Here is a 24,847-nt window from a genome sequence, read left to right on the forward strand (position 1 = left end):
CATAAGTCTTTCAATAGATGTTTATTTCAAAAAAATACACACAATACCAAACAAAAGTCACTGAAAAAATAGCACAATAGTCCCATTTGGAAAGCAAATGCAAGAAGGCTAAACAATTCCCACAGTTTCAAAATTATAGCAGATAGATTTTTAACAGGTCTATAATTTGAGACACAATTAAGGCAAGGCTCATTGCAAGATCAATGTTTCATATGAAGATTATGCTGGATTCGTTACAGTTGAGCAGAGAATGGCGGCTTTGGAAATACCTGGAAAAGTTCAAAACAAGCTTAGAATTATTTCAGAAAAAGATTATTTTACAGAACATCCTTATGTATTCAAAGACTTTCTCAAATACAATATTGGATAGGTTGTTAATGAGTGCCTCCTTGGCAGGTGGTTTTTCCACACAAGATTTTATAACACAGATGCTTTAGATAAAATAAATGGCAGTGTGACACTTGACCCTTTTCATTTTGCTTACAGAAAACACAGGTCTGTGGAGGACGCTGTATCCCTTCGCATTCACTGCACCCTGCAGCAGCTAGAGGCCGGTGCTACCTATGCACATGTACTGTTTATTGATTTTAGTCACTTTAGTTTAGTTACTGTAGCTGGATCCTTGACTTTTTGACCAATAGATCACAAGAAGTGAAAGTCTGCAACAGGTTATCAAGGTCAGTGCCCATGAGTAAACGACTGGTGTTCCCCAGTGTTGTGTTTTGTTGACTCTCCTGTACTCATTGTACACTAATAATTGTACTTCTCATTCTGTCTCAGTTAAAATCTTCAAATTTGCAGATGACACTACTTTGATGGATCTGATGTCTAGGTTAGTTGTCTGGGAGTAATGAAACAGCATACAGAGCAGAAGCCTCCTCTCTAGTTGAGTGTTTTGCTCAGAACAACTTGAACCTTAAACATCTTCAAAACCAAGGAGATGGTTGTAGACTTATGCAAAAACAAGCATGAGCTGCAGCCCTTATATATCAATGAGCAGGCTGGGGACCACAATTTCTTCTTCTCTAAAATATCAATGTAAACCACATAATGCAGAAAATCCTCCAGTGATTGTTCTTTCTGCAACAACTTAAGAATTGGAGGGGTATCAAAGGCAGGGATGTATGATTTTTACAGTGTTCTCACAGGAGCAGTATCAAAAATAATTGGTCATCAGCTGCCAAGCATCTGTCATATTTATAACACCCGCATGCTTTGGATGGGTTTGAAAATAATCAGCGACCCCTCTAATTCAGCAAAAGTGTTTTGTTCCCCTTTCTTCAGGAAAAAGGATGCAGAGTATCAAGAGCAGAACTACTGGTTTTCATAATAAACATCATGTAATGGGATGTTTTTGTTTAATTTTGCATTTTATATTTTCTTCAAAGAAAATTATACATGATCCTAAATCCTTTAAACCACTTCAGTCAGTCCATAACAAACAGGGTTAACAACACTTTATACCAACACATGGAGACAAAATAAGTCGGACAAGAGCAGCACTAGCTTTTATAAACTGTATATTAAACTATCTTACCTTCATTGACAGTCATGGGTCTTGTTTTTTTAAGTAAATGGAAGATACCAAGACACAGAGTGAAAAGAAGAAGAGTGATGACAACAGCTCTCACAACCACAGCCACAAGTTGAAAAGTCAAAGCTAGAAAACAGAAACAAATATCAGACCAACTGTGATGATATGATGAGAGTGTTCAGAGGTACTTTTTTATCAAATAGTTATAGTCTATCATCATATCTTCTGTTACCTGCTACTGCAGCGGATGTGTAATTAGAAAAGAAAAGAATGTCAGAGACACAAGCATGAGACTGACTGCAGGTGAGGGCCTGTGCTACTGCAAAACATCATAGTGGACTGAGGTTGGGTCATGGCCCCAGTGAATAAGACCACATAACATAATAAATTAGCTTTTTCAAATAGTGGGCTAACATCTTCCATTTTCATAGGTTAAAGACAACAAGCAAAGGCATGGAGGGAACTTTAAGTTAAACAGCTGCTACTCCACATGAACACAACTAGTTTGGTTTCTTTTTGGCGTTTGGTATGAAGTCCTGCACACCTGTGTCCTCACTCAAATGATTTGGATAGCATGAGCATTTAAGGAGCTTCTTTGCCACTGCAACCATGACACGTATAAATACCTAAAAATATTAAAAATGTTAAGATTGTTATTTGTAACAAAAATAAGTGAAATGGCACAGGGAAGCTAATGTCAAACAAAAGAGGCAAAAAAAAAAAGAAATTGATCATTCTTTAAACACTGTACCTTTGCAGCTTTTCAGGTGAATAACAGTTTCCTCTCTGCTGACGTTGTTTTGAACATCACAAGTCAAGTTTCCTGTCAGTGAACCGTGTAAGCTGATGGTAACGTTTGAAGCACCGGATTTGTCTTCTTTAGCTGTATTCCCAGTCAGTGACTGTGTGTTTGTTGTCCAGTTACTTGGGGACAGACTGTGATCTCTGGTGTGTTTCAGTAACTGACCGTTCACAGTCAAAGTGAACTCTACTCCATCTCCCTCAGAGGAGCAGCTGACCGTCATCTGTTCTGGTGACAAACACATCTGAGACACGGCTGGCTCAGACACTGGAGCTGGAAAACAAACACACACTCACAGAGTAAAGACATTTTCTTCTTGATTAACAGTAATATTTAACAATACTTAGTATTTCTTTTTCCTGTACTAACAATTTAAAAAAGTTTTTATTTCTGTTGTAGGTATACAATTGAAATATTTGTTCATCCAAAACTGCTGTCTTTCAGAAAAACATTTACAAAAATTTAACCTACCTTGTATTTCTAGATGAACATGAATTTTTTTCAGTAAAAGACCATTAGATTTAAATTCCTCCAACACGTAATCTCCAGAGTGTCTCTTCATTGCGTCACCAAGGTTTAATGTTCCACCAGTGAAGCGTTCGGACTGATTTGCATATTCCTCATACAGAGTTGCTGTCTGATTTTTGACTCTTAAAATCAGCCCTTTGTTGTCCTTTTTTAACACGATATATGTACCTAGTGCATTTGGCAGATGAAAAAGCAACAACTGCCCCACTGCTCCAAGACACTGCTGACCTCCAGTAGATTCAGAGAAACTGCATTCAACAGCCCCTAAAGAGAAAAGGAATAATACTGTACAGGACAATTTTTAAATGTATATGTATGTACAACATAATTTCAGCATTTTATCATGATGTCGTTGATGTTATGTGTCATTTTTATATTATTATATCTTTTTTTTCCAAACTGAATTATTGTCTGGACATACTGGTAACTGCAGTATCATACTTAAACAGTGAAATGTACCTTTTCCCAGAACCAGTGTTGCCAGAGCAGTGAGGATCATGTAGATGGAAATCATTGTTTGTCTGTTGAAACACATTAATCAAATGTAAACTTAAATGTTACATTTTATTTTTATTTGATTTTATTCATATACTGTAAAATGACCACACTTAAAGTTAGCTGTTAGTTTGAAGTCGAACAATATGTATAGCATGTGTGAGATTATTTATTTTCATAATCTGACAGTATCTGAAAATGGATAAGAATTTATGCTCACAACGTTGCTGCTCGTTATCACTAATCTACTTAAAATTAAAAACTTTCACTCACCACATTTGAAATGGCGTAATGCCGTCTTCGTAGCTGGTAAAGGCTAACCTGTGAATTTTCCACTGAGAGACGGTTGGTTTATGCTCGTCATCTTGTTGTGTTCTATGAATCAAGGAAGTGGTCACTGTGCTGTTGCCAACAATTTGCCAGTGAATAAAGCACTAGATTCTCCACTCCTGCACTTATAAGATGAATATCTTACATATGACATTACTCAGATTAAATCTGTTGTCACATAGTTTTAGAAATGTATTATCAGCTACTATAAAACAGATTTTACATTTTCTACAGAGATACTTAATACAGGACACACCAAAAAATTCTTGTTGTGTAAAATGAATCAAGGAAGTGGTTATTGTGTTATCGTCCATAATTTGCCAGTGAACAAAGTACTACGATCCTGTACTGTTGCAATTATAAACTTAATTAACATCTTATCTGACCTTCTAGGGTTTCTCAGATGAAAACAATGCCCAATGTAAGTCTTCAGAGTGAAAGGTTTGCATGTAATGCTGTCATTAATGTCTTGAGATGTTCCAGTCATTATGTGGGAGGCTGTATGACACTTTATGAATGCACTCAAAACATTAATGTAAGGTTTGGCTAAGAAATAACTACTGTATGTATCAATTACTATAAAAAATGAATTCTGCTGTCTAGGTCATTGTTGGCCATTGCTTTCACACAGCAAAAAAATAATTATGTCATGTGCATGGCCAACAGTTAAAAAAACACTTTTTTTTTTTCTTTCTCTGTCTCTGCTAAAGCCACAACACCCAGCTTGACACTCAAGGCTGACTAGTCTCGTTTCTGCTTCACTTCAAGCAGCACCCACAAGTACGATATGTTTGAAAGGCAGCTAACATACCATTTTCAGCTTTTAATCTCCTGTAAGAACAGTTGATCAGACCCAGTAACATCTTTTTTTTTTTCACACTTTTTTCCAGCATAGATTTTTTTTATTTTTCATTGAGGGAAAAAAGCAACATAACAAATAAGGGAAGGTACTGCAATGCTTCAAGTTCTAAAGCCTGGAATATACTTGCTTTTAACAACGCGTACGTGTATGCATCGTGGCTGCCATGCATATCCTGCGTTCGTTTGGTGCATCCGTCATGCACGTTGCCAAAAATTACGCAATGTGTACACAAGATGCAATATTGCAATATTGCAAAATTATACATGAACGCTAGGGGTGGTCGTGCGAGTACAGTGACCATGAGGTCAGAGGGTCAGATAAGGTCAATGAAATAGCTGCTACTATGGCACCGTTGTCTCTTTTTCTGCCGCAATCGCAGCAAAAGCAAAATACAGACTTCTTCCAGTGTAATCATGTTGTTTATTTACATGAGTATGCAAGACTGGGCTCTGTTTATGACTCTGGCTCTGATTTCTGTGGTATGCCCCCAAGTGGAGACCTCCCGTATCACGTGCCGCGTTGTGTAGAAGCAAGTATTCGTTCACAACGCAGCCGTTACTTACGCGAACGCTTGATCAAACAGCAAGTATATTCCAGGCCTAATTATTATGAACCAAGTTTATGTCTTGGATTCGCCTGTTCACACCTGACTTAACCTTCTAAAGCAGGCTTAAGGCCAGTCTTTTTCTAACCCATTACATGGCGGGCTAGAACATAATCAAAGGCTAATAAATGCAACTTCAGTTTACTTAATTACTGTTCACATGTAGCAGTGTGGCCCACAGTCACATATTATATGTTTGACTGATTTATTGAACCGGTGTTATTTTTTCTTATCAAACATCTTTTTTTCGCTATTTCAGGTCTGTCAAGTTAGCGACAGAACCTTTGGAACCTCCTGTGAGAACTTTTCACAATAAAAACTAAAAGCTTGTTTGAACAAAGAATTGCAGAAAAATGAACTTCCTTACTGATTTTGTAGACAAGATAAAAAGACAAAAATTGCTAGAGGAAGTGATTCAGTGTGCAACTGTTGACCTTGGTCATAACCATGACGAGATATAATGTCAGTTTTGGCCCGTGGGCCGCCAGTTGCCAACCCCTGTTCTAAAGTCCAAATATCACAGTTATAATTCACCATTGCATCAGTTGTGTTAAATAAAAGTTAGCCTGTTAAAAATTGTCTTTGTATGATGGTAAGAAACCAAAATGCTATTGATTAACTATTCATGCTTTACTCCTCTGAAAGTAGACCACCTTCCCAGAGTTGGTCTACTTTCAGATGAGAGTTGGTGCAACCAGCTACAGATTACAAATTACATTTACATGACATTTGTACTTTTGTTTGTTTTTAAATTATTATAATAATTTCTTAATGAATAGTCCATACCGGTCATTACATTCATGAATTATCTGGCATCTGGCAACATCTTAAACACAAGATAATGGCACTACAAGTGAGTGCTGGTCAGTTGAGTGGCCTGATTGTTTGAGTTTGTGTTTATCTTGATGGACCACACTGCACCCATGTTACAGATGTTGTTCTCTGAAGACATGCTGTTTGTTTTGTTGTCTCTGTTGTTTTCCTCATTATATTGTAGATCATAACATCCAGGTTTGCCGAGTCCTCTTTGTTTCTGCCAACTCTCATCAGTCTCTTGTGTTTTCCCATTCTGCTTCCATTTCTCCTTCGCTTTTCTCTCAGGGTTGACAGAAATGTCAATACAACTCCAACCTGGAATTTCAGGAGCAGAGACAAGGAAGAGGTAAATCAATGCAATAATGCCAACAACAGAAAATAAAGTGGTTGAGATTCTATCACAACACTAGCTGAGATATTTACCTCTCTCTTGCCGGCACCACAGGGTCACCCCGGCAATGAGGTTATCCAGGGGCTCCAGTGAGGTCATCCAAACAGGGAGAAAGTCCCAGTTCCTCAGTCTGAGTGGCAAATAGTCTGGTCTTCTTGCCTGGAGCAAGTTTACAGTTGCAACAGATATAATCACCATAACGACTGGCACACCAATCCCAGCCATCACCTTCCAGCCAGCCATGGAGAGGGCAAACACGAGGGATGGAAGCAGCAGGAAGCAGAGGAGGAGGTACAAAACAGCAAACCAGCGGTATCTGTGCATGTATGAATTATGAGTTTTATTATGTCCCCACTCCAGCAACAGCCAGGGCTGGAATCATTATGTTTTCAGATTATCCATATGTCCCAATCTCGTGAATGCAATATCTCAATAATGCCTTGAGGGAATTTCTTTAGATTTGGAAAAGTTCACTTGGACTCAGGGATGAACTGATAAGATTTTGATGTTCCAAGGTCAAAGTTCAAGGTAACAGTGACCTTGTGACACTGACATATCAGGAATACCCACAGGGAATTTCATTACATCAGGCAGAAACATTCACTTGGACTCAAGGATGAATTGACTAGAATTTTAAGGTCAAAGGTCAACTTCACTTCATAATGCTCCGCAAAAACATTATAGCCATTATTCAATGCTCCTTGCGTTTGTAAGTATACAAATGCAAGGAGGTAATTCTAGTTAAAAGTCAAACAATTTCTGTTTTTCAGTAATAGCATATTTTGATTTCCCTTGAAGGTCTTGCTGACATTTTTTAGCCATGAGTGAGTAAAAATAGAAACTATTGCTTCTCATACCTGGCAGTGCAGTTGCCAAGGGCACAGGCCATACGTATGGGTAAGCGGGTGGCTGGTATGGGATACCACAGCAGGATACCAAGGAGGTTAAAGAAAAAATGACATAAAGCAACCTGAAACAAACACAGAAGTGATGATAAAAGATTCTGGCAAAAGAGTCACACAAAGAAAACTACACAAGAACAAGTCAAATGGGGAGATAATAGATGAGAAGTGGAATGTATGTGGAAGAAGACACCACAGAAGGCATTTTCACAGAAAAATGTGAGAAAAGGCTTATCGTCAGGGTGTTAACCACAGGAAGGAAGCACAAGTGTGTTCACAAGTGTGTTCCTGTTACTGTTTGAGCTGACACAAATTTCAGTAAACATCATCTCAAATTTTAATTCCCCCGTAGGTTTTAATTGAAGCTACAACTAACAGTTATTTTCATTATCAGTTCTGAAGATTTTTTTCTCAATTAACTCCTTAATTTTTTCGTTGGCAAGCAAAGAGGAAAAATCCAAGACACTCTGAGTTTTTAGGTATAATGATAAAAAACCTTTTATATGAAACGGCTGCCAATGCCTTTCAACTAGAAGCCTTCATTAGTGTTGAAATAAAATACACACACACACATATAACACAGACATGACACAAATGAGTTACAGGTATGCGGATAGAAGGAAGGCGGGGCTACACAAGTGACATAGGAGATGAGTGTGAATATTTACCCAATGCATCGGTCTTCACAATGAAATGTGTGAGAATCAAATGAGGAAGGCTGTGATTGTGGTGAAAATGCCCCAGAAATGTGTTTACACTAACAATGTTAGTGGAACTTTCTAGCAGCATTACGACTGGTGACCGGAGATTCATTTTATACATGAGTTGGTGTTTTGAGTTTAATGTTTCAGCACATTTGTAAGAATGTACAATGAAATGTTTCAGCACCATGGAGAGAGATAGGAAGACTGTGATGGTTTTGCCCTTTGGTGAACAGACATATTAATGACAGGAGTAACGACTGAGGAAAGAACGTGTGTGTGTTTGTGTGTGTGTGTGTGTGTGTGTGTGTGTGTGTGTGTGTGTGTGTGTGTGTGTGTGTACCTGTGTGGCAGCTGGTAGCTTGTCTCCTGGACTAGCTAGGGCTGCAAGTGTAGCTGTCGTAGTGGTTCCGAGGTTGGACCCCAGGGTTAAAGGGTAGGCCCTTTCAATACTGATTACACCAATCCCTGAGGGTTCATAGTATGATCAGCAACAGGTACCAAACCTCCAGTTCTGCATTTAACATAATCTACACTTGAGTCAATTCAAAACAAGAGAGCAAGACACAAGCTTCAAGAAAGATCAACTGCATGAGCTACAAGCTGGTAAAACAAAAGTAATAGGCTTACTGAAATGTCAGATTAGGACCTTAAAACACACACACACACACACAGAGAGAGAGAGAGAGAGAGAGCAAAGACTAAAATCCTACAGGTTTAGCATAGTCAGTGGAACCAACAAGGCCTCCAGTCACAGGACCTGTATGTAGTCAACAGTTGTAATACTCAAGTGCAGGCAATCCTTATCTGTTTTTCATGTGGGTTTTACAGTTTATGCCACAACGCAATTATTTAAGATACTGAGGAAATGAAGATGTGGAGAAGGTTTTTTCTTTATTTGGCTGAGGTATGTCTGGAACTGAACAAATCTCCTACTCATAGAGCATTTTTTGCAAACATGTTTAACCATAAACTGGCCAGTCCTGTTAATGTTGAACTGTAAAAACAGTTGGGAGGTAATTTATTAACTTTTGAAGTGGATAGCAAAAGACATATTGCTACCATTTCCAAGTATAAATTACTTATTTCATGTATAATAAGTCGCAAATAGTGATGTTGCAAATGTTGAGTGCAGTTGATAAATCGGTTTGCTGGGTATGAAAATCACTTAAATTATATTTTAATGAAATGTATTTCTGTTTATACCCTTAATTTAGTCTTTGTGTGTATTACCTATGAGAGGGGTGATGGCAGAGGTGAAGACAGAACTGCTCTGAACCAAAAAGGTCATGCCTGCTCCTACTAGTAGAGCCAGATAACCTGCCAGCCAGGTAAAAGGGTAAGGGAAATCTACAGAACATGACAACACAGGAGAGGAGGGAGTACATTGTCAATGTAAAATTAAGATTACAATTTAATACAAATTTTGGGTTGGAAAAGCTGTAATGCATTTAGGAATAGTGAATGCTATCTTACCTGTGTTAATGACTTTATTAATAGCACTGGCCACCTGGCCCTTTAGCAGGGAGTTGAGCAGTTTAACAAGGAGTATCAAACAGCTGCACAGCACCAACAGGGAGCAAGCCAGGAGGATCAGACCTATGGCCAAGTCGGACAAAGAGCAGTCCACAAAAAGATGCTTGCCTGAGCAGAGAGACAGAGATAAGATATCATTAAGGTCTGATGCAGAAACCAAGAGTGTTTGAGTGAGAAATAAACTTTAACTACCAAAATGTAAAGGAAGGAGAGAATGCAGCTGCTCTCTGGGAACAACTGGAAAACATTTAAAACTTGATAATCAGCATGTTTTACTTGCAGTGCATGTTGATGATTGATGCAGAAGTGAAATCTAGTCATTGAAATAGACAAATAGAAGGAAGGGAAAATGTATAAGAGAAGAGGAGTGATATTATTCTATAGACATCCTAAAAATCAGAGAAATAGTAAAAAAGAACAAAATTGCATACATTTCTGTATATGTTCTGAAAGGTTGTGTGTTCCCCAGGATGTTTCATTGTCCTGTCAGCAATGACAAAACAGGTAGAGGGCACACTGAGGCAAAGAACTGCTGGGAGGATGCAATATATTCAGTAGACTTCTAGTTTTGCACATTCAATATATAAGCAACACTAAGTTGTAGATAGTGGAACATATATGTAGGTAGCTTGAGGTGTCAATCTGGTGTAAAAGGGAATAGGACAACAGAAGCAGCAGGTAGTAATTTGACATTAATATGGGACACTTTTTTGTATTAATTACCTCCACAGTTGTGCTTTGACACCACTGCTTCACCAGACTCTTGTTCCTCACGCTCTGGTCTCCGGTAGCGATAGCTGTAATGACTGACCGATCCAGCTACAAAGCCAGAACCATTTTATTAGATTATAATTATATTGTGCTGGAATGACACTTTATTGCTGCCATTGATTGTCTACAGAGAAATAACCTTAGGGATGGGAATATTACCTGCCTTCTTATTTTTGGTTTGGTAGCCAATTCATTTGTTTTTTTCTCACTATATACTATAAAATAATTGACATTTGTATCCCTTACTTAGATGTACATAATGTCATAATGTCTAACAGTGAAAAGTGCGTATAAAGGCACATTTTGCTCCTTTCCCACTTGAACTTTATGACTCGAAAGCTGTGTCTCTCTTCTTTGTGACACAGTTTTTAATTTTATGTCTCTAACCATTATTTCCTTTATTCCCGTGTCTGACTGTAATTAAACAGATATGGAATAATTATGCAAAATAGGTGACATTCAACAGGTGACATTTTCTCTCCCTTCATTTTAGATGGATGTAAGCTAATGTTTTTCATTAAGAATTTGCCACTATTTTTAGCAAACATGTCTAGTACCCATTCTGAGGAGCTTCTTGTTAGCACAAGTTGTGCTACCCAGGTGTCTGCCCCTTACTGGCTTGAATACTGAAAGAAAATATTTCCTCTGCGTACCTGGATAATCATTTTAGTAAGTGGCTCAGTGAGGACTTTAAGAAGTTCAGGAGCTTCTTCTCCAGTACTGATCTGTAGTGTGTCGACTACAGCCTGTGACAGATACCTCAGGAGCCCACTCGAAGCTTCCAGAGGGAGAAGCACCAAAACTGACAACCAGTTAAAACAGTCATGGACTGTAGCTCCAGCAAATGCCCTGGAATAAACATAATTACAGATGTTATTTTTGAATACACATACCTAAAATTTTACCATATACACATCTCACACACACACACACAGCTGTACCTTTCAAACTCCTCTCTCTCCCCAGCCTGCATTAGAGCAACAATAGTATTAGTGACTGATGTTCCAATGTTGGAGCCCATGATGATAGGAATGGCTGACTGGACATCCAGCACTTCACAGAAAGACATAATTAGACAAAATATGTTGATGGGTGGTATGTGGTATTCTTTTGGCCAGGTCTTGTCAAAGTGCTGGTGTTAGATGTTTCTCTAGATGAACTCAAATTAACACTTTTATAGGAGTGTTAAAATGTTAACTCACAACCCGAAGAGACAAGGCTGACTATGATTGATGTGGAGGTTGAGGAGCTCTGGACCAACACTGTCACCAGTATCCCCACCACCAGCCCTGCCACTGGGTTAGACAGGATGGCATTTTCCTGGAAGATATCCCCTGCTACCCTGCCTAGAAAGGAGAGGCGGATTAAGAGAGACAGACAGTAGGACTGCTTGAAAATTCAAAATCAAGCTTAGCATACAGTTTATCGTAAGAGTAACTAAAACTGACAATTGGATGATAGTGGTTACCTCCAGATAGTTGAAAGGCAGAGCTTAAAACGTCAAGGGAGCACACGAAGAAGTACAAAAGTAGAAAGAGGAGTGGGATTTTGCAGAGAGCGGATACAACTGTATTCAGTCGCTCAGATCTCAGCTGAGTTTCCATGGCTTGATTCTGGAAGGCATCAATTATGGGTAGTAATATGAGTTGTAATCGTAGTTATAGCTCAAGTAGTATTAATAATGGTGGAAATACTTGTCATTGTATTATTTAATGATTTTACTAGGACAGTCCACTCATGAAAGGCTACAGTAACACTACTACTGCTATACTACTAATGTACTAATATTAATGTAACAAAAAGCAAACGTGTTTTTAACATTACAAAATTCATTCTAACCAATACTGTGATCAAATATTGTGATCAGCATATTACATGCAATCAGTGCTGCTTCAAGTATATAGATTTCTATTTTAACATACCTTGGTCTTGAAATGGTGCAGTTCCTTCAGACAGGGATTCCTGACTTAGATTGCAGCTGATAGTAATAAGTAGGAAATAAAGAAACTATAAAAGAACCAAAGAAGTGCACTTTTTACCTAATTCACTTTTATATAGTAAAAAAAGGAAGCTAAAAGAGACCAAATTTGACATGAGAAATTAGAAGATGGGAAAGAGAAGAAAGAGATATGGCAGAAAATGAAAGGGAGGTCCTACTGTGTAGTGTACATTAACTCTATTAGTACAGCATGGATGACAGATTGTATAATGGAACACTAAGACTGTCTTCCTCATTCTTTTTTTTCTTTAAATTTCTCTTTGTCATCTTGTCTAAATTGTGTATGTCATATGCTTTCATTGTTTCAGCTGAATTTTCACTTTAGTAGTTATAATTACACTACAGAACTGAAAAAAATATGTAAAACCATATAAAATAATGACTTGCACTTTCTGTTAGACTGTAAAGAATTGCTGTAAATTTACGGGGGAATTGAAACAGTATAACACTGTATTTCATAATAATTGTTAAATATTCATCCCTCACATGTACATTTACAGTTATAGCGGTCGGTTAACCAATAACAGTACATAACTTTAATTTAACAGCATAAAACAGCATTTTTCAAACTTCGGAAATAAGTGCTTTGTTACTTCTGTCACTTTGTCATTGTCGCACTGATTATTGGATTATTATTATTAATAATCAAACTTCCCTACAACTCATTTTTGGGTGTCAAGATGCGTCTGGCTGTTTCTGAGCTTGACCTCGGAGAGCACGGCTTTGGTGGAGAGGGTCCACACGGACTTCAACCAAGAAGGTAACATTAGCTTATTGTGTCAAATTGGCATTGTTCATGATTATTATTATTATTTTCTGCATGATTATTGAACTGTTGACGTGTCAGATAAGGTTTCATTAGGTCCGGTTGCTGAAATTGGCAAACAAAGCTCTGTAGGTCAAGCATCGTTAGCTAGCAAACAGCAAACAGGGTGTTGTTTTCAGCTGTTTCATTCAAAAGTCAGTAAAGTTAACTTTATTAAAGTTACTCTCCGACTGCAGGGTGAAGAAGCAGCTAACCTGAGTTTACTTGTGCTCCTATAGAACTGACTGTACAAGCACAAAGTGGAAGGATAGGAAGATTTGCAAAAGCAAGTGGGGGCCTGGATTTAGGAGTCTCTCTCAGCAGATGGAGAAGAGAGGTGAGTCAGCGTGTGAATCCCAGGAGCAACACTAAAACAAGTTCAAACACGTTTTATTGTCTGAATGACTGAATGTTGTCATATTAGCCTAGCATTGCCATTTTTGCCTAACATGCAGTGCTGTTGCTTTACCAAAGATACCAAAGATCCTTTACCACAATACATCCGTGTTGACATTTAACAAGAGCTAAACTATAGTTTTGCGACACGCATGCTGAGACTTGCACTGATATGTTCATATAAATGTGGACGCACAGTTGTACATCCTGTGCTTCTTTTCAGTGTCTTTATCCTGCATGTCACAGAACTTTCCAAAAGTTCAGAAGTTTGTTCCGTATCAATCAGTGCTCACTTTTTTATTGCTTGTTTGTTTTACAGGCACTGGTCATTGGTGATTGAGGATACCAGCCAAACTCTGCAGTCGTCCTCTCTCACTGGTCACCGGTCCATCGTTTTCCTCTCTGTTTCTCCCTGTCACATTTGCTGTCGTACACCCTCTTTCCACTAAAATTGAATCCCCTAATAGTAGCCGATTTTAAAGGGGGGGATTCAAATGCAAAAGTAACAGATTGTATTACCCTTTGTAAATAGACAGTAACATGCTGGCATATACTGTAAAATTACAGTAACTTATCATACTGTCAAATACTGTAATCTAAAATACAGTAATATACTGTTAAAATTAATTAAAGTACACTCAACGTAAAATAACAGTAAATTACTGGTAACAGGGATGCCAGTAATTTACAGCTATTTTACGGTGAAATAATTTACTTGGATATGACCTTGACATGAAATCAAAGGAACTCATTTACAGGAGTGTCAAAAGGAAACGTGGTTTCAAAACAACACTGCCATATACAGACATTATGACAAAGTCAGCTGCAGTAGGAGCAAGTAAAGCAGCAACATCTAATGGTGGACCTGAGCTACAGCTAGCAGTAGAGCATGAAGTTTTTCTCTCCCTCACATATTTGGGAACTCTGCAGGTACTTCACTAAAAACTATTACATATGTTAGTATTTTTATCTTTATCATGGTCTCAAGTCTGTTTGGCAAATTTGTTCAGTTTGTCGTTTTCTCCAGCAGATAACAGTGAGGCCAGTTCCTCAGAATCCAGTCGATAGCAGAGGAAGAGAACAGGAGACATGATACACCCCTGCTGCATGCCAGACTCAACGGTGAACCATTCAGATGGCTTTCTATTAACAACAATGTGACTTTTATGGAGGGATTTCATATGCTCCCATGATTCAATAGGGTGTCACAATGAAGGCTGTCAAAGGCTTTCCGAAAGTCAGTGAAATCAATCATTTGTTAAGACCAGCTCATTTAAGCCATAACAATTACGGGAGATCCACATGGTAGGTTTGAGTCAGAGCAACATTTCTTTTAATTCAAAATAATAACAGAGTTTATGGGATGGGAGATCAGTTGTCAGTGTGTGGTGGAGGTTTGGGATGCAGGGAAAACCATATGTTACAAAAAAAAAAAACAAACAAACAGAAAATGTCAGGAGCTCGGCTGTCCAGAGCAAGAGAACCATAGAACCGAGGAAGCCTGGCTTTGATGCTCTTCCTCAGACACAGCCACTAACCCATCTAAGCTAGACGGAGTCTCCCAGGAGCCATAAAGCCAGGAAATGCAAACAAAGAAGGGAAGCAGGCCAAACACCTGCAACAGAAGACAGCCAGCCAGCCAGTCAGCCAGCCAGGAAAACACATATGGCCCTGGGCTGTCACACATGCAAACATTTGTATAGTACTTATTATACAGGTTAGTGCAGTTGAAAGTGCTCCACAGATGACGACAACTCCGTGCACAAACATTCATTTGAACTCAAGGATGAACTGATTAGATTCTGGTCACGTTCCATTAAGGTGTTACTGAAATATTGCATCCACAAGAATGGGGTGGACATACATACACAGACAGACAACCCAAAAAAGAGAACTAGCCTACAGGAACTAGACTACCACTTAATGGCACTAAATGGGTTTAGTTTTGACAGATAATATTGTAGCAACTTAAACAATAAAGATGTTGATCTTTCTTAAAAGGAAACCAGTTAGTTGTTCATTTTAGGAGGCCTGTGTTCTTTTCTCTTTTCTCTTTTTTCTATTTTCTATATTGTACAGTATATTCCTATATATTCTATTGTTTTCTTATATCTTATTCTTTAATAAGAAAGAACTACTTATCCTATTACTCAAATAATCGTTAGAATGCTTGATTACTAAAATAATCGATGGCTGCAGCCCTAGCCGTGGATCAGAAGACAAGACAGCATCTTGTGTGAGCACCATTTGCCTAATGCAGTGCAACACATCTCTTTCATACCAAGTGGATTAGGTGGAATATTGGACTGCTCCTCTTCAATGGCTGTGCAAAGTTGCTGGAAACTGGTGACTTGTCTGGGATTTTTTCAACTTCCAAGAATTGTGGACAGTGTAGTCACATTAGCAACAGAATCTGCAAGCTCAAACCCCAAAACAAAAAGTGTAGGAGGAGATGGCCAGGTCTTAAACCACAGGTTAGCTAGCTGACTTGTATTACCTAATGTTAACACTTGTTCCAGCTTACCTCCAGTCCTTTCAGACATTTGAATATAAATACTTCACATGCTCTTTGCTGTTCCCCTCAACTGGCCTCAGGATCTCATCGCTTTATTTGTGTGCATTCAAATTTCCATCAATGAAATGCCCCTGTATTTGTTCTCTGTAACTTATGCCTACCGAAGCCATGACTACACTCACCGTGGGGCACTCGGTTCACAATGGTGACATAAGCAAACCGCTCACCCACAGGATGCGTTACACACATATTTTACAGGGGCGTTTTGTTGTGACCAGCCTGAGGCACATCTGTGCAGTAACGATGTTGTGTAACCACTGTCTTGGTATGCCACACCTGTCAAGTGAATGATTATTGTGGAAAAAGAAGAAGTGCTCACTCACAGTTAAAACAAAAGTGTTGCATTTATATTTTTGTTCAGTAAGTATACCTTTTATTAAATCCCTTTAAAGTCTTCACTATATATATAATATATATGTATGTATGTATGTATGTATGTATGTAGACAACAGTAATACCACAGGTTTGTCAAGGTAGACCGCTTTGGGAGCCTGGATCTGTCCTCTTTATATTTTCATGTCAATGGACGATTACTTCATGGACAATGAACTCTTTTGCCTGTGCACAATTCATCCCAATTTGCATCAAGTCTTTCAAGTTTTTCATTTGATCATAGGTATGCAGCAAGTTTATTCATTATGCGTTAATACTTTGCACTGGCTGGCTTGCTGAATGGCAGATTGTGAGGAGGCAGGTCGCAACATGACTGCAGGGTTTTTTCAACTCTGCTTACACTGTAGAGAGAAAAAAAAAGGAAAGGAAGGTGATTAAAGATATATGACCGTGCAGGACACAGTTGCAGGAATACAGCGGATACAAGAGTAGTCGTAGAAGAAAGAGGATACTTTGACTATGAGGAATTATGCTGATACCATAGCTTTTCTGGGTCAATGGGGACGTTTTCAGAAAGTTGTCTTCTTCCTGCTCTGCATCAGCATCATGCCCAATGGATTTGGCGCTTTCACCCTCGTCTTCCTGATGGACATACCAAGTCACCACTGTCTGGTACTTGATGTCAACCTCACAGAGGACTGGCGTAAAACCACCATCCCAATAATGGTGAGTAGGCTGTTAGTAAAGATGAAAGCTGCTCCCTAAACATGTTTATATATATATATATATATATATATATAAACATGTTATATATATATATATATATATATATATATATATATATATATATATATATATATATATATATATATATATATATATATATATGATTTTTTTTTTTTTTTTTTTTTTTTTCCCGGACTTCAGGGCTTTGTACTAACTCATCTTCTGGATGAAGTTTAAAGTAACACATTTATAGAACCAAACCAAAATAGAAACAACACTGTACAACAGTATTCCTGTCATCATTTCGTGAAATAATAGCAACAGCAGAGCTATCCAGATGAAACAGTGATACTACTTTGGCAGCAACACAATCCACATCAATATTTGCATCAAATAAAAATACAGACAGCTGGCAAGAGGCTAAATGGATGCAAAGATGTTCTGAACTTGTACAATGTGCACTGTTGAACTGCACAAAGAGTGAACTGATTGTGACGTGTTGACTACATATTTATCCTTAACCGCCAGCTATAACTTACCTAGCTCACAGCAGGTAAGTGAGGTCTGAGGTAGTCTGACTATGTTCTGGGTGTTCTGAAAACTTCAGCAGGATTTGCCAGATTTTAGGCGACAACTCAGTGTATCTTGCCAAAAATTACTTCTGCTTAGTCATATAACATCTGTGTGCAGCAGTATGTCTATGTGTTCTGCAGCTGTCTCCACCTAGAGACCACCAGAGGTTGCACAGTTAAAAAGGAGAGGGAGCGCTGATACACCATTTATTTATTTACACAATTTTTTTTCATACCCTTTAATGATTACCCTTTAATGATTGGCTGGGAATTGGTCTGTCTGGCACCCTTGCAACATCTATTTAAAAATCTGCTCACTCAATTATTTTTACCACATGTATTTCGTCTATCAAGACACAATTTCTGCTTGGTCAAATACATCTGCTCAGTGCAGTGACTTTTATTTTAAATCCACAGTCATTTCACTCCTGGTTTTAAGTTTGCATATTACCTGTGGCAATTTGGCTTAAAGCTGACAGTGTTGCTGCATGTAGTCAACTCCTCATATATCAGCCAGTAAAGTGGTTGGGCTACATTCCAGCATAATGGCGTGTGCACACTTCTGCCTGCATATAATTGTCCATTCCCAGTATTGCTTGTCAGTCGGGAAAAGTTCAGTACAAAACAAATAAAGAAAGTCATTGTTACAGTGAGGTGTGTTCTTGTTATGTTAAAGCATAAACCACTACAAATGAAACCATTAGGTTGGCAAAGATTTTATTGGGTTTTATATTACTGCAGGTTTGCCAGAATGTGTGCTGTAATTGTTTATTGATCGAATGCATATTTTTTCCTAGTTTTTTTTTTTCCTGCTGTAAAAAGTCAACAGCTGAGCTTATAAACAAAGTTGAACCACAATTCAAAAGCAATGTCTGATTTTCATTAGTTTATTTTCAGTAAATTTTTATGTATTATTCCTTTTGTCAGTTTCAAGTTATTTCAGTGACCATTGTGGGTTTTTCTTTCTTTAACGGACGGGTACCAACAATTTTGTCCATGTGTGTAAATGAAGGTATACAGAGAGATAGGCATTGTAAGGACGCAGTTGTCAACACCATATTGTTCAAATGAAGTTTGTGTTGCTTTGACTATGAGGTGGTGAATGGGAAACAGGAGCTGAGCAGATGCAGCAGATACAGGCTGGATGTGGTCAGAAATCTCTCTGCTCATGGATACATTCCTGGTAGGGACGTCAACCTCACAGACCTGGAGCAGGAGGGCTGTGTGGATGGGTGGAGCTACAGCAGAGACATCTACCAATCCACCATAGTCTCTGAGGTGAGTGTATGTGACCATGACATGGGCTTGTTTCCTTAATCTGTTGTCATTGTCACTACGCAGTCTTCTCATTTTCTCTCTTCTCCCTCGATCCTCATTCCCTAGTCTGCGTATGTTCTAGGCCTCTCGAGTGCCAGCTTACTCTCTCTGCAAGTGCTCAACATCAGCCTCCCTCCCTGCCTGTGTCTGTATTTTTTTTGCATTTCTCCAGTGTGTTCAGTGCATAATTTACCCCCTGGAATTGTGAGGCTACTCATTGGCTACTCTATTGTTTAGATAGATACATAAATACTTTATTGATCCCATGGGGAAATGGGAAATTCGCCAGTGTTTGAGAGAGACACACCCTTTGACAATTTGCAGGAAGGATTTGAATGTAATTCCAGTGTCTCTGTTGTTGCATGTGGCTCAAGTGAGTGTTACGTCAACTCTTTCACTGCTAGGTTGGGTGGATACTTTTAAGGTGGGTAACACACACAATGTAAGACATACAGGACAACACAAAAGAAGTCCCAAAGATTCCTATGTAACAAAATATGTCATCTCAAATCTTGAACATGACACTAACGTCTGATGCATCATTACACGTTTCAGGTAAGGGTGTAGGAATGACAAAACACAGTCAACAATTTGCATTTCTACTGCCTTCATTTAATCTTTTAATTGCACTTTAATTCAATATTATCTATTCTATAATTGTGTTATGAATGTTTTTATACTGTTGTCTTATTATGCTTTTTACCTCTATTTTTATGCTTCTTTCATTTTGTTAAGCACATTGAATGACCTTTGTGTAGGATAATGTGCTATACAAATAAATTTGTTTTGCCTTGCCTTTGCCTTGCCTTTCAAGGACACGTGTAGCCTATCATTTTCTTTTACATGTCTCCTTAAGCAATGATGGAAATTCTGTTAATTCCTCCAAACACGCCTATTTAAATATCATGCTTTGACTACCATCACACAGACTTTATTTTCTCACTGTGGGTTAGTTGTTTATAATCTTAGACTGGATCCAGGCATGAGGACATCCACATATTTGCTATGAAAGCAAAGATTTTTTGCAACCCACATACATTCAAGATGGTGCTTTAGGATGAGATTCTGGCAACTCAGAAAGTGTTGAGAGGTGAACTAATGCATTGTTAGTTTTGGTAAGGATGTGTAAGGACCAGACCAGGTATACCAGACCAGAGACAGAACATTAGAATAAGTACCATATAATAAATATTGTCATAAATCAAATTTATTAAATCAATACAATTAATATGAATATCCTCTTGTCCACATATGTCATTGTTCAACTGTTCATGTATGGTTATTCCAGTTTGACCTGGTGTGCAATGAGCAGTGGAAGCAGCCATTAACCTCCACAGTTTTCTTCCTGGGAGTTCTTGTGGGATCCTTCTTTTCAGGACAGCTCTCAGACAGGTACTGAAAACACCAGCTCCATGTGATGTACACTGAACACTACACCACTTATTTTAGGTCATGGTGTACCTACAGTGTGTAGGTACACCATTATATACCATTATACCTTTATATACCATTTTTGTGTTGTGATATACCAATATATGTTATATACCACAGTATATGGTATGTAACATATGTTATATACCATTTTTGTCAGTACTATACAACATGATACCTAGTGGCAGAGGGTCAGGTTAATTACACTTAAGTATAATTAAATATCATTTTCAGGGTTTTTTTTACTGCAGTATTTCCACTCTGCGCTACTTTATACTTTTATTCCACTGCATTTTAGAGGCAAATATTGTTGAACAGTTGCAGTTACTTGGATTTTGCTTTAAAACATATAGTCAACTTGTGTAAAATGCATTTCTAATTCTTCTATTACTTTATCTAATAATGAGGAGTAAGTTGTAACTTGCCCCGCAGCAGAACTGACAGGAAAAAAATATCAGTCAAGCCCAGTCTGTGAATGGTGACATAATCCAAAGAAAAAGTTTGATAAGACAACATTTGTGAAAATGCCTGCAGGAGTGGATCATGGGTTTGTAGGAACTCTGAACAATCCAGTTTCAACCAGTTCAAATTAGCTGTAACTCAGTGAGCAACGTTAAAGTAACGATTCTGCAACATGGGTGCTTTTACTTTTCATACAAAGTATTTTTGAAGCATAGCACTTATGTACTTTTACTCAAGTACATTTTTGAATACAACTTGTACTTGGAAATGTTTATTTCTACATTTTGGAAATGCTGCTTTGACTACTGACCACTGACGAGACACTATACCTAGTACTACATTTAGCCTTAGACTACTGTGTAAGATTTGGCGGACATTATGTTAATTATTTTGAATTCATTATGTTTTTCTGTTTAACATATCTGCTGATCAGATCTCCAACCCCTCAAGTGTGGAAGAAAAAATAGTTGCCCTTTGTGTTCAGTATATGTATTTTGGTATTATTTCTTTATTCTCATTGGTTCATTCAAATTCTTTCTACAGATTTGGAAGGAAACCTATTCTTTTTGTAACCACGGCATTTCAGACTATTTTTACCTTTGCTCAAGTTTTCTCTAATTCATGGACTACGTTCACCATCCTCCTCTTCTTCAATGGTTTGGGGCAGATGTCCAACTTTGTAGCTGCCTTAGTGCTGGGTAAATATGAACATCTCATTTTATACTCGATAGTTTTGCACATTTTCAAGTTTATGAATGAATGTAGATAAGGCAAATAACTAAGTTTGTCAGAAATACTGAACTTCTCATACTTGTTCACCTCACATCCATAACCTTGCTTTTTTTTTCTCTGTGTAGGAGCTGAAATCTTTACTGGCAATGTGCGAGTCCTTTACTCATCTCTTGGCACATGTTTAGGCTTTGCTGCTGGCTACATGTTGCTGCCTCTATGTGCATACTTTTTAAGGGGCTGGAGAAGTCTCCTGTTGGCGTTGTCTCTACCTGGCCTGGTCTACCTCCCCCTCTGGTGGTAGGTTGCACTCACTACAAGAAAGCTTATATTGTGTTGACTTCACTATGAATCATACACTTTGTCTCTGACCAGGGTATTTGTGTATTTGTGCAAATGAAAAACAGAACCCCTTATTATGTACCAAATACACTACAAAAAAGAAAAGAAAAATGACAACATTTGGTTGTGTTAAGAATAGCAGATTGGCTTGCTGACTGACTACATAATTGTCCATGAAAAAAAACACATAGATCATAAGCAACAGTCTTGTTTCAAAAGTCAGTTTCATTGAAGTTATGCTACAATTGAAACCACAGACAGAAAGAACAGACGGTACTTTGTACCTGTGTCCACTTTAATATATTTTTTGGGCTTAAAGTTAAGGCTGAGTAAAACAAAGCTTACAAATCAAAGGCTGTACTTGTCTTACATATTTTTATCTTCTGGTAAGAGTCTCCAAAAAAATCTAAGCACTGCAACAAACGCCAAAGTTTAATTCTAAATCAACTGCATGGCCCTTTAATCTGTATCCATGTATTAAGACTTGATTTTATGGTTTTAGATGGTCATTTTGATCCACCTGCCTTGTTATTCTGTCATTGTCTTCTCTGTGTGTCTGTGTTGTATAATGAGGCAGGCTAATCCCAGAGTCTCCTCGGTGGCTGCTGTCTCAGGGAAGAGCAGAGGAGGCTGAAGCCATAATAAGAAAGGCTGCTAAGTGGAACAAAGTTCAGGCTCCTAGGGTCGTCTTTGAAGATTACAGTGTAAATTGACTTCAACTTTAACCATGCAGGACTAAAAAAGACCCACTCTGGGCAATGAAAAAAATAGTATGTAGAAGATGCTGACAAAAATCCAAAAATAAGAGAAAATTTTTTTATATATATATATATATATATATATATATTTCTTTTTTTCTTTTGTAATTAATAAATTGCCCTTTACAAAAGAAAGTTATACTCAACAAAAATTATCATGGAAAGGAATGTGAATGAACAAAGTTTAAGTTTATGCTCAAACAGGAACCCCCCTGTAAATTCTGTTAATGCAGATGCTTTTTGTTGGCATGCACTGTAAACTATATATAAGGTTATCTCTGTCAGTTACGTCATCAGTTTGTTTGGTATAAACAAAACACCCAGGACAGACTGAAATGAATGAATCTAGTTGTTTCAAAATCATTCTTTAGTATAGGATAGTATATTAATGGACCAAGATTTTATATAAAACGTTAAAACTTAAGACAGTGACAACATGCTTATCTATTAGAACACAATTTATCTGGCATCAGAATATTACATATGCGTGTTTTTATTTATGTCTGAGAAACATGTATTTATAGGTTTTTTTAAACAGCCCTGTAATATCAGGCTACTGAGAAAAGATACTTAAAACAGAGTGACACTGAGGTTCTTGTTTCTTGCAGATTAATAAGACAAAGACACACCAGAAGGAAAACTCCAATGCCTTTGATCTGCTGAGGGAGAGCAACATGAGAATCACAACCCTCATTCTCTGCTTGGTGTCGTGAGTTAACCGTCTGAGCACTTCAATCACCATAAACTCACAATGGGATAACATTTTTAACATTGAGTGCAGTGGCAGTGAGAACTCATTCTACTACAAATTATGAAAACCTGTACAAATGGAAAAAACATAATGAAACAAATCTCTTCACCACTTGGGTAACACATATGTCGTAGAAAAAAGCTGATGCAAATGTTAAAGAAAATATCAAAACACACACAAGTCAAACTGAGAAACGTGGTAACATTTTTGGCAACACAGGCATGGCCCACGCAACACACTGCAAATACAGGAAACACAAGCAAACAGAAAAAATGTTGCAAGTTGTTTCTACTGTCTGAACTTTATATCTTCAATGTCTCAAAGTCTGCATGTGTTTTTCCCAGAGAACTCACTCTAACCAACCAATGAGAATGAAGACATTTTTGATAAAAACAAAAAGGCTTAAGTTATTATTATTATTATAGATATTGTGTTTTGCAGTATTAAGAGCTTTAAGCCGTCTATGCACTTGTGTGCTACATTGAACTGTGTATGGGAGGCCTCTTGTTCTGAGCCACTTTTATGGACTGCACCTCCAGGAAAACAGGGGGAGTTTCAAGAAGTAATTGAAGTACCACATTTAGAAGCAGTAAAATAGGGTAATTAGGCTTTTCTGTGAGAATATTCTACCTATATGGAAATAAGGGTGTTACCATACTGCACAAAATCAAACATAAAGTGTGGTTAAAATTTACTCAAATATAATATGTATCACTTAACTATCTTTTCATCCAGTTTTGTATTCAAACATCTCTGCTGTATGTCTACATATCTTTGACTTGCCCAGGTTTACTATGATTACTGGATACTATGGGCTGTCGTTGAGCACATCCCAACTCCATTCTGACCCCTACATCAGTTGCTTCATCTCAGCAGCTGTAGAGGTTCCTGCATACATTTCCAGCTGGCTGGCTCTGCGATCTCTTCCACGACGCTGGGCTGTCATCGGCACCTTGGTCCTTGGAGCAGTGCCACTGTACCTCATTCAACTAGTGCCTCAAAGTAAGCAAAAAACTATGCCCAGTATTACAAGACACTTGAGTTTCCAGGCACAAGGAGTGAAGTGGGAATAATAAGTAAACAGGCACATCTCTGTATCCTTACCTTCTTTTCCCTGTAGTAAACCCACAACTATACTCACAGAGATTCTTAGTGCAAAGTGATGGTCCATGTGGTGAAAGTCAAACAAATTATACTGAGCTATTTCATTTTCTAAGAACTAAAACAAGTTTAATGACAATGAAGCTATTCACTAATTAAGAATCACATAAATCATAGAATTGATCATTTCTTAATTGTGAACAACAGGAGCTCATGGTTTATCCTGCATTAAGTGATGTATTAATTCATCATCACTCATACATTAATTTTGCATTACA

General features: G+C 37.9%; 3 protein-coding genes across 4 annotated transcripts in view; 1 reads left to right on the forward strand and 2 right to left on the reverse strand.

Annotated features, from left to right (window-relative positions):
* On the reverse strand, positions 1-6,264 carry LOC139607953 (uncharacterized). Its single transcript, XM_071461329.1, has 7 exons — positions 4,076-6,264; positions 3,633-3,734; positions 3,324-3,385; positions 2,808-3,128; positions 2,286-2,609; positions 1,538-1,660; positions 1-269 (listed from the first exon to the last, which is right to left on the reverse strand). Exons 3-7 carry the CDS (start codon positions 3,376-3,378, stop codon positions 220-222), a joined length of 873 nt encoding a protein of 290 aa, XP_071317430.1. The 5' UTR covers positions 3,379-3,385; positions 3,633-3,734; positions 4,076-6,264; the 3' UTR covers positions 1-219.
* LOC139608114 (sodium-dependent phosphate transport protein 2A-like) lies at positions 6,003-11,876 on the reverse strand. The gene is made up of 12 exons (XM_071461602.1): positions 11,741-11,876; positions 11,475-11,618; positions 11,214-11,325; positions 10,926-11,121; positions 10,201-10,320; positions 9,933-9,981; positions 9,442-9,609; positions 9,199-9,315; positions 8,309-8,433; positions 7,220-7,332; positions 6,395-6,678; positions 6,003-6,286 (listed from the first exon to the last, which is right to left on the reverse strand). Exons 1-12 carry the CDS (start codon positions 11,874-11,876, stop codon positions 6,003-6,005), a joined length of 1,848 nt encoding a protein of 615 aa, XP_071317703.1.
* Positions 6,275-24,847, forward strand: part of LOC139607954 (organic cation/carnitine transporter 2-like) — a 23,841-nt gene continuing 5,268 nt past the window's right edge. The window contains exons 1-13 of one of the 2 annotated variants that reach the window (XM_071461331.1): positions 6,275-6,317; positions 6,417-6,653; positions 12,952-13,031; positions 13,316-13,413; positions 13,792-14,594; positions 16,983-17,106; positions 18,774-18,956; positions 20,284-20,387; positions 21,432-21,586; positions 21,746-21,917; positions 22,537-22,663; positions 23,326-23,426; positions 24,256-24,470. In XM_071461331.1, the coding sequence (XP_071317432.1) occupies positions 16,987-17,106; positions 18,774-18,956; positions 20,284-20,387; positions 21,432-21,586; positions 21,746-21,917; positions 22,537-22,663; positions 23,326-23,426; positions 24,256-24,470 (1,177 nt within the window). In that variant the 5' untranslated portion in view covers positions 6,275-6,317; positions 6,417-6,653; positions 12,952-13,031; ... (1 more) ...; positions 13,792-14,594; positions 16,983-16,986. Of the gene's footprint in view, positions 6,318-6,416; positions 6,654-12,951; positions 13,032-13,315; positions 13,414-13,791; positions 14,595-16,767; positions 17,107-18,773; positions 18,957-20,283; positions 20,388-21,431; positions 21,587-21,745; positions 21,918-22,536; positions 22,664-23,325; positions 23,427-24,255; positions 24,471-24,847 lie in introns of those variants that run through there. The other variant, XM_071461330.1, reaches the window with a different exon arrangement.

Source organism: Trachinotus anak, unplaced genomic scaffold, assembly GCF_046630095.1.
Source record: "Trachinotus anak isolate AG129_WGS33_773 ecotype Australia unplaced genomic scaffold, CSIRO_AGI_Tana_v1 ptg000024l, whole genome shotgun sequence".
In the NCBI taxonomy this organism is placed as follows: Eukaryota; Metazoa; Chordata; class Actinopteri; order Carangiformes; family Carangidae; genus Trachinotus; species Trachinotus anak.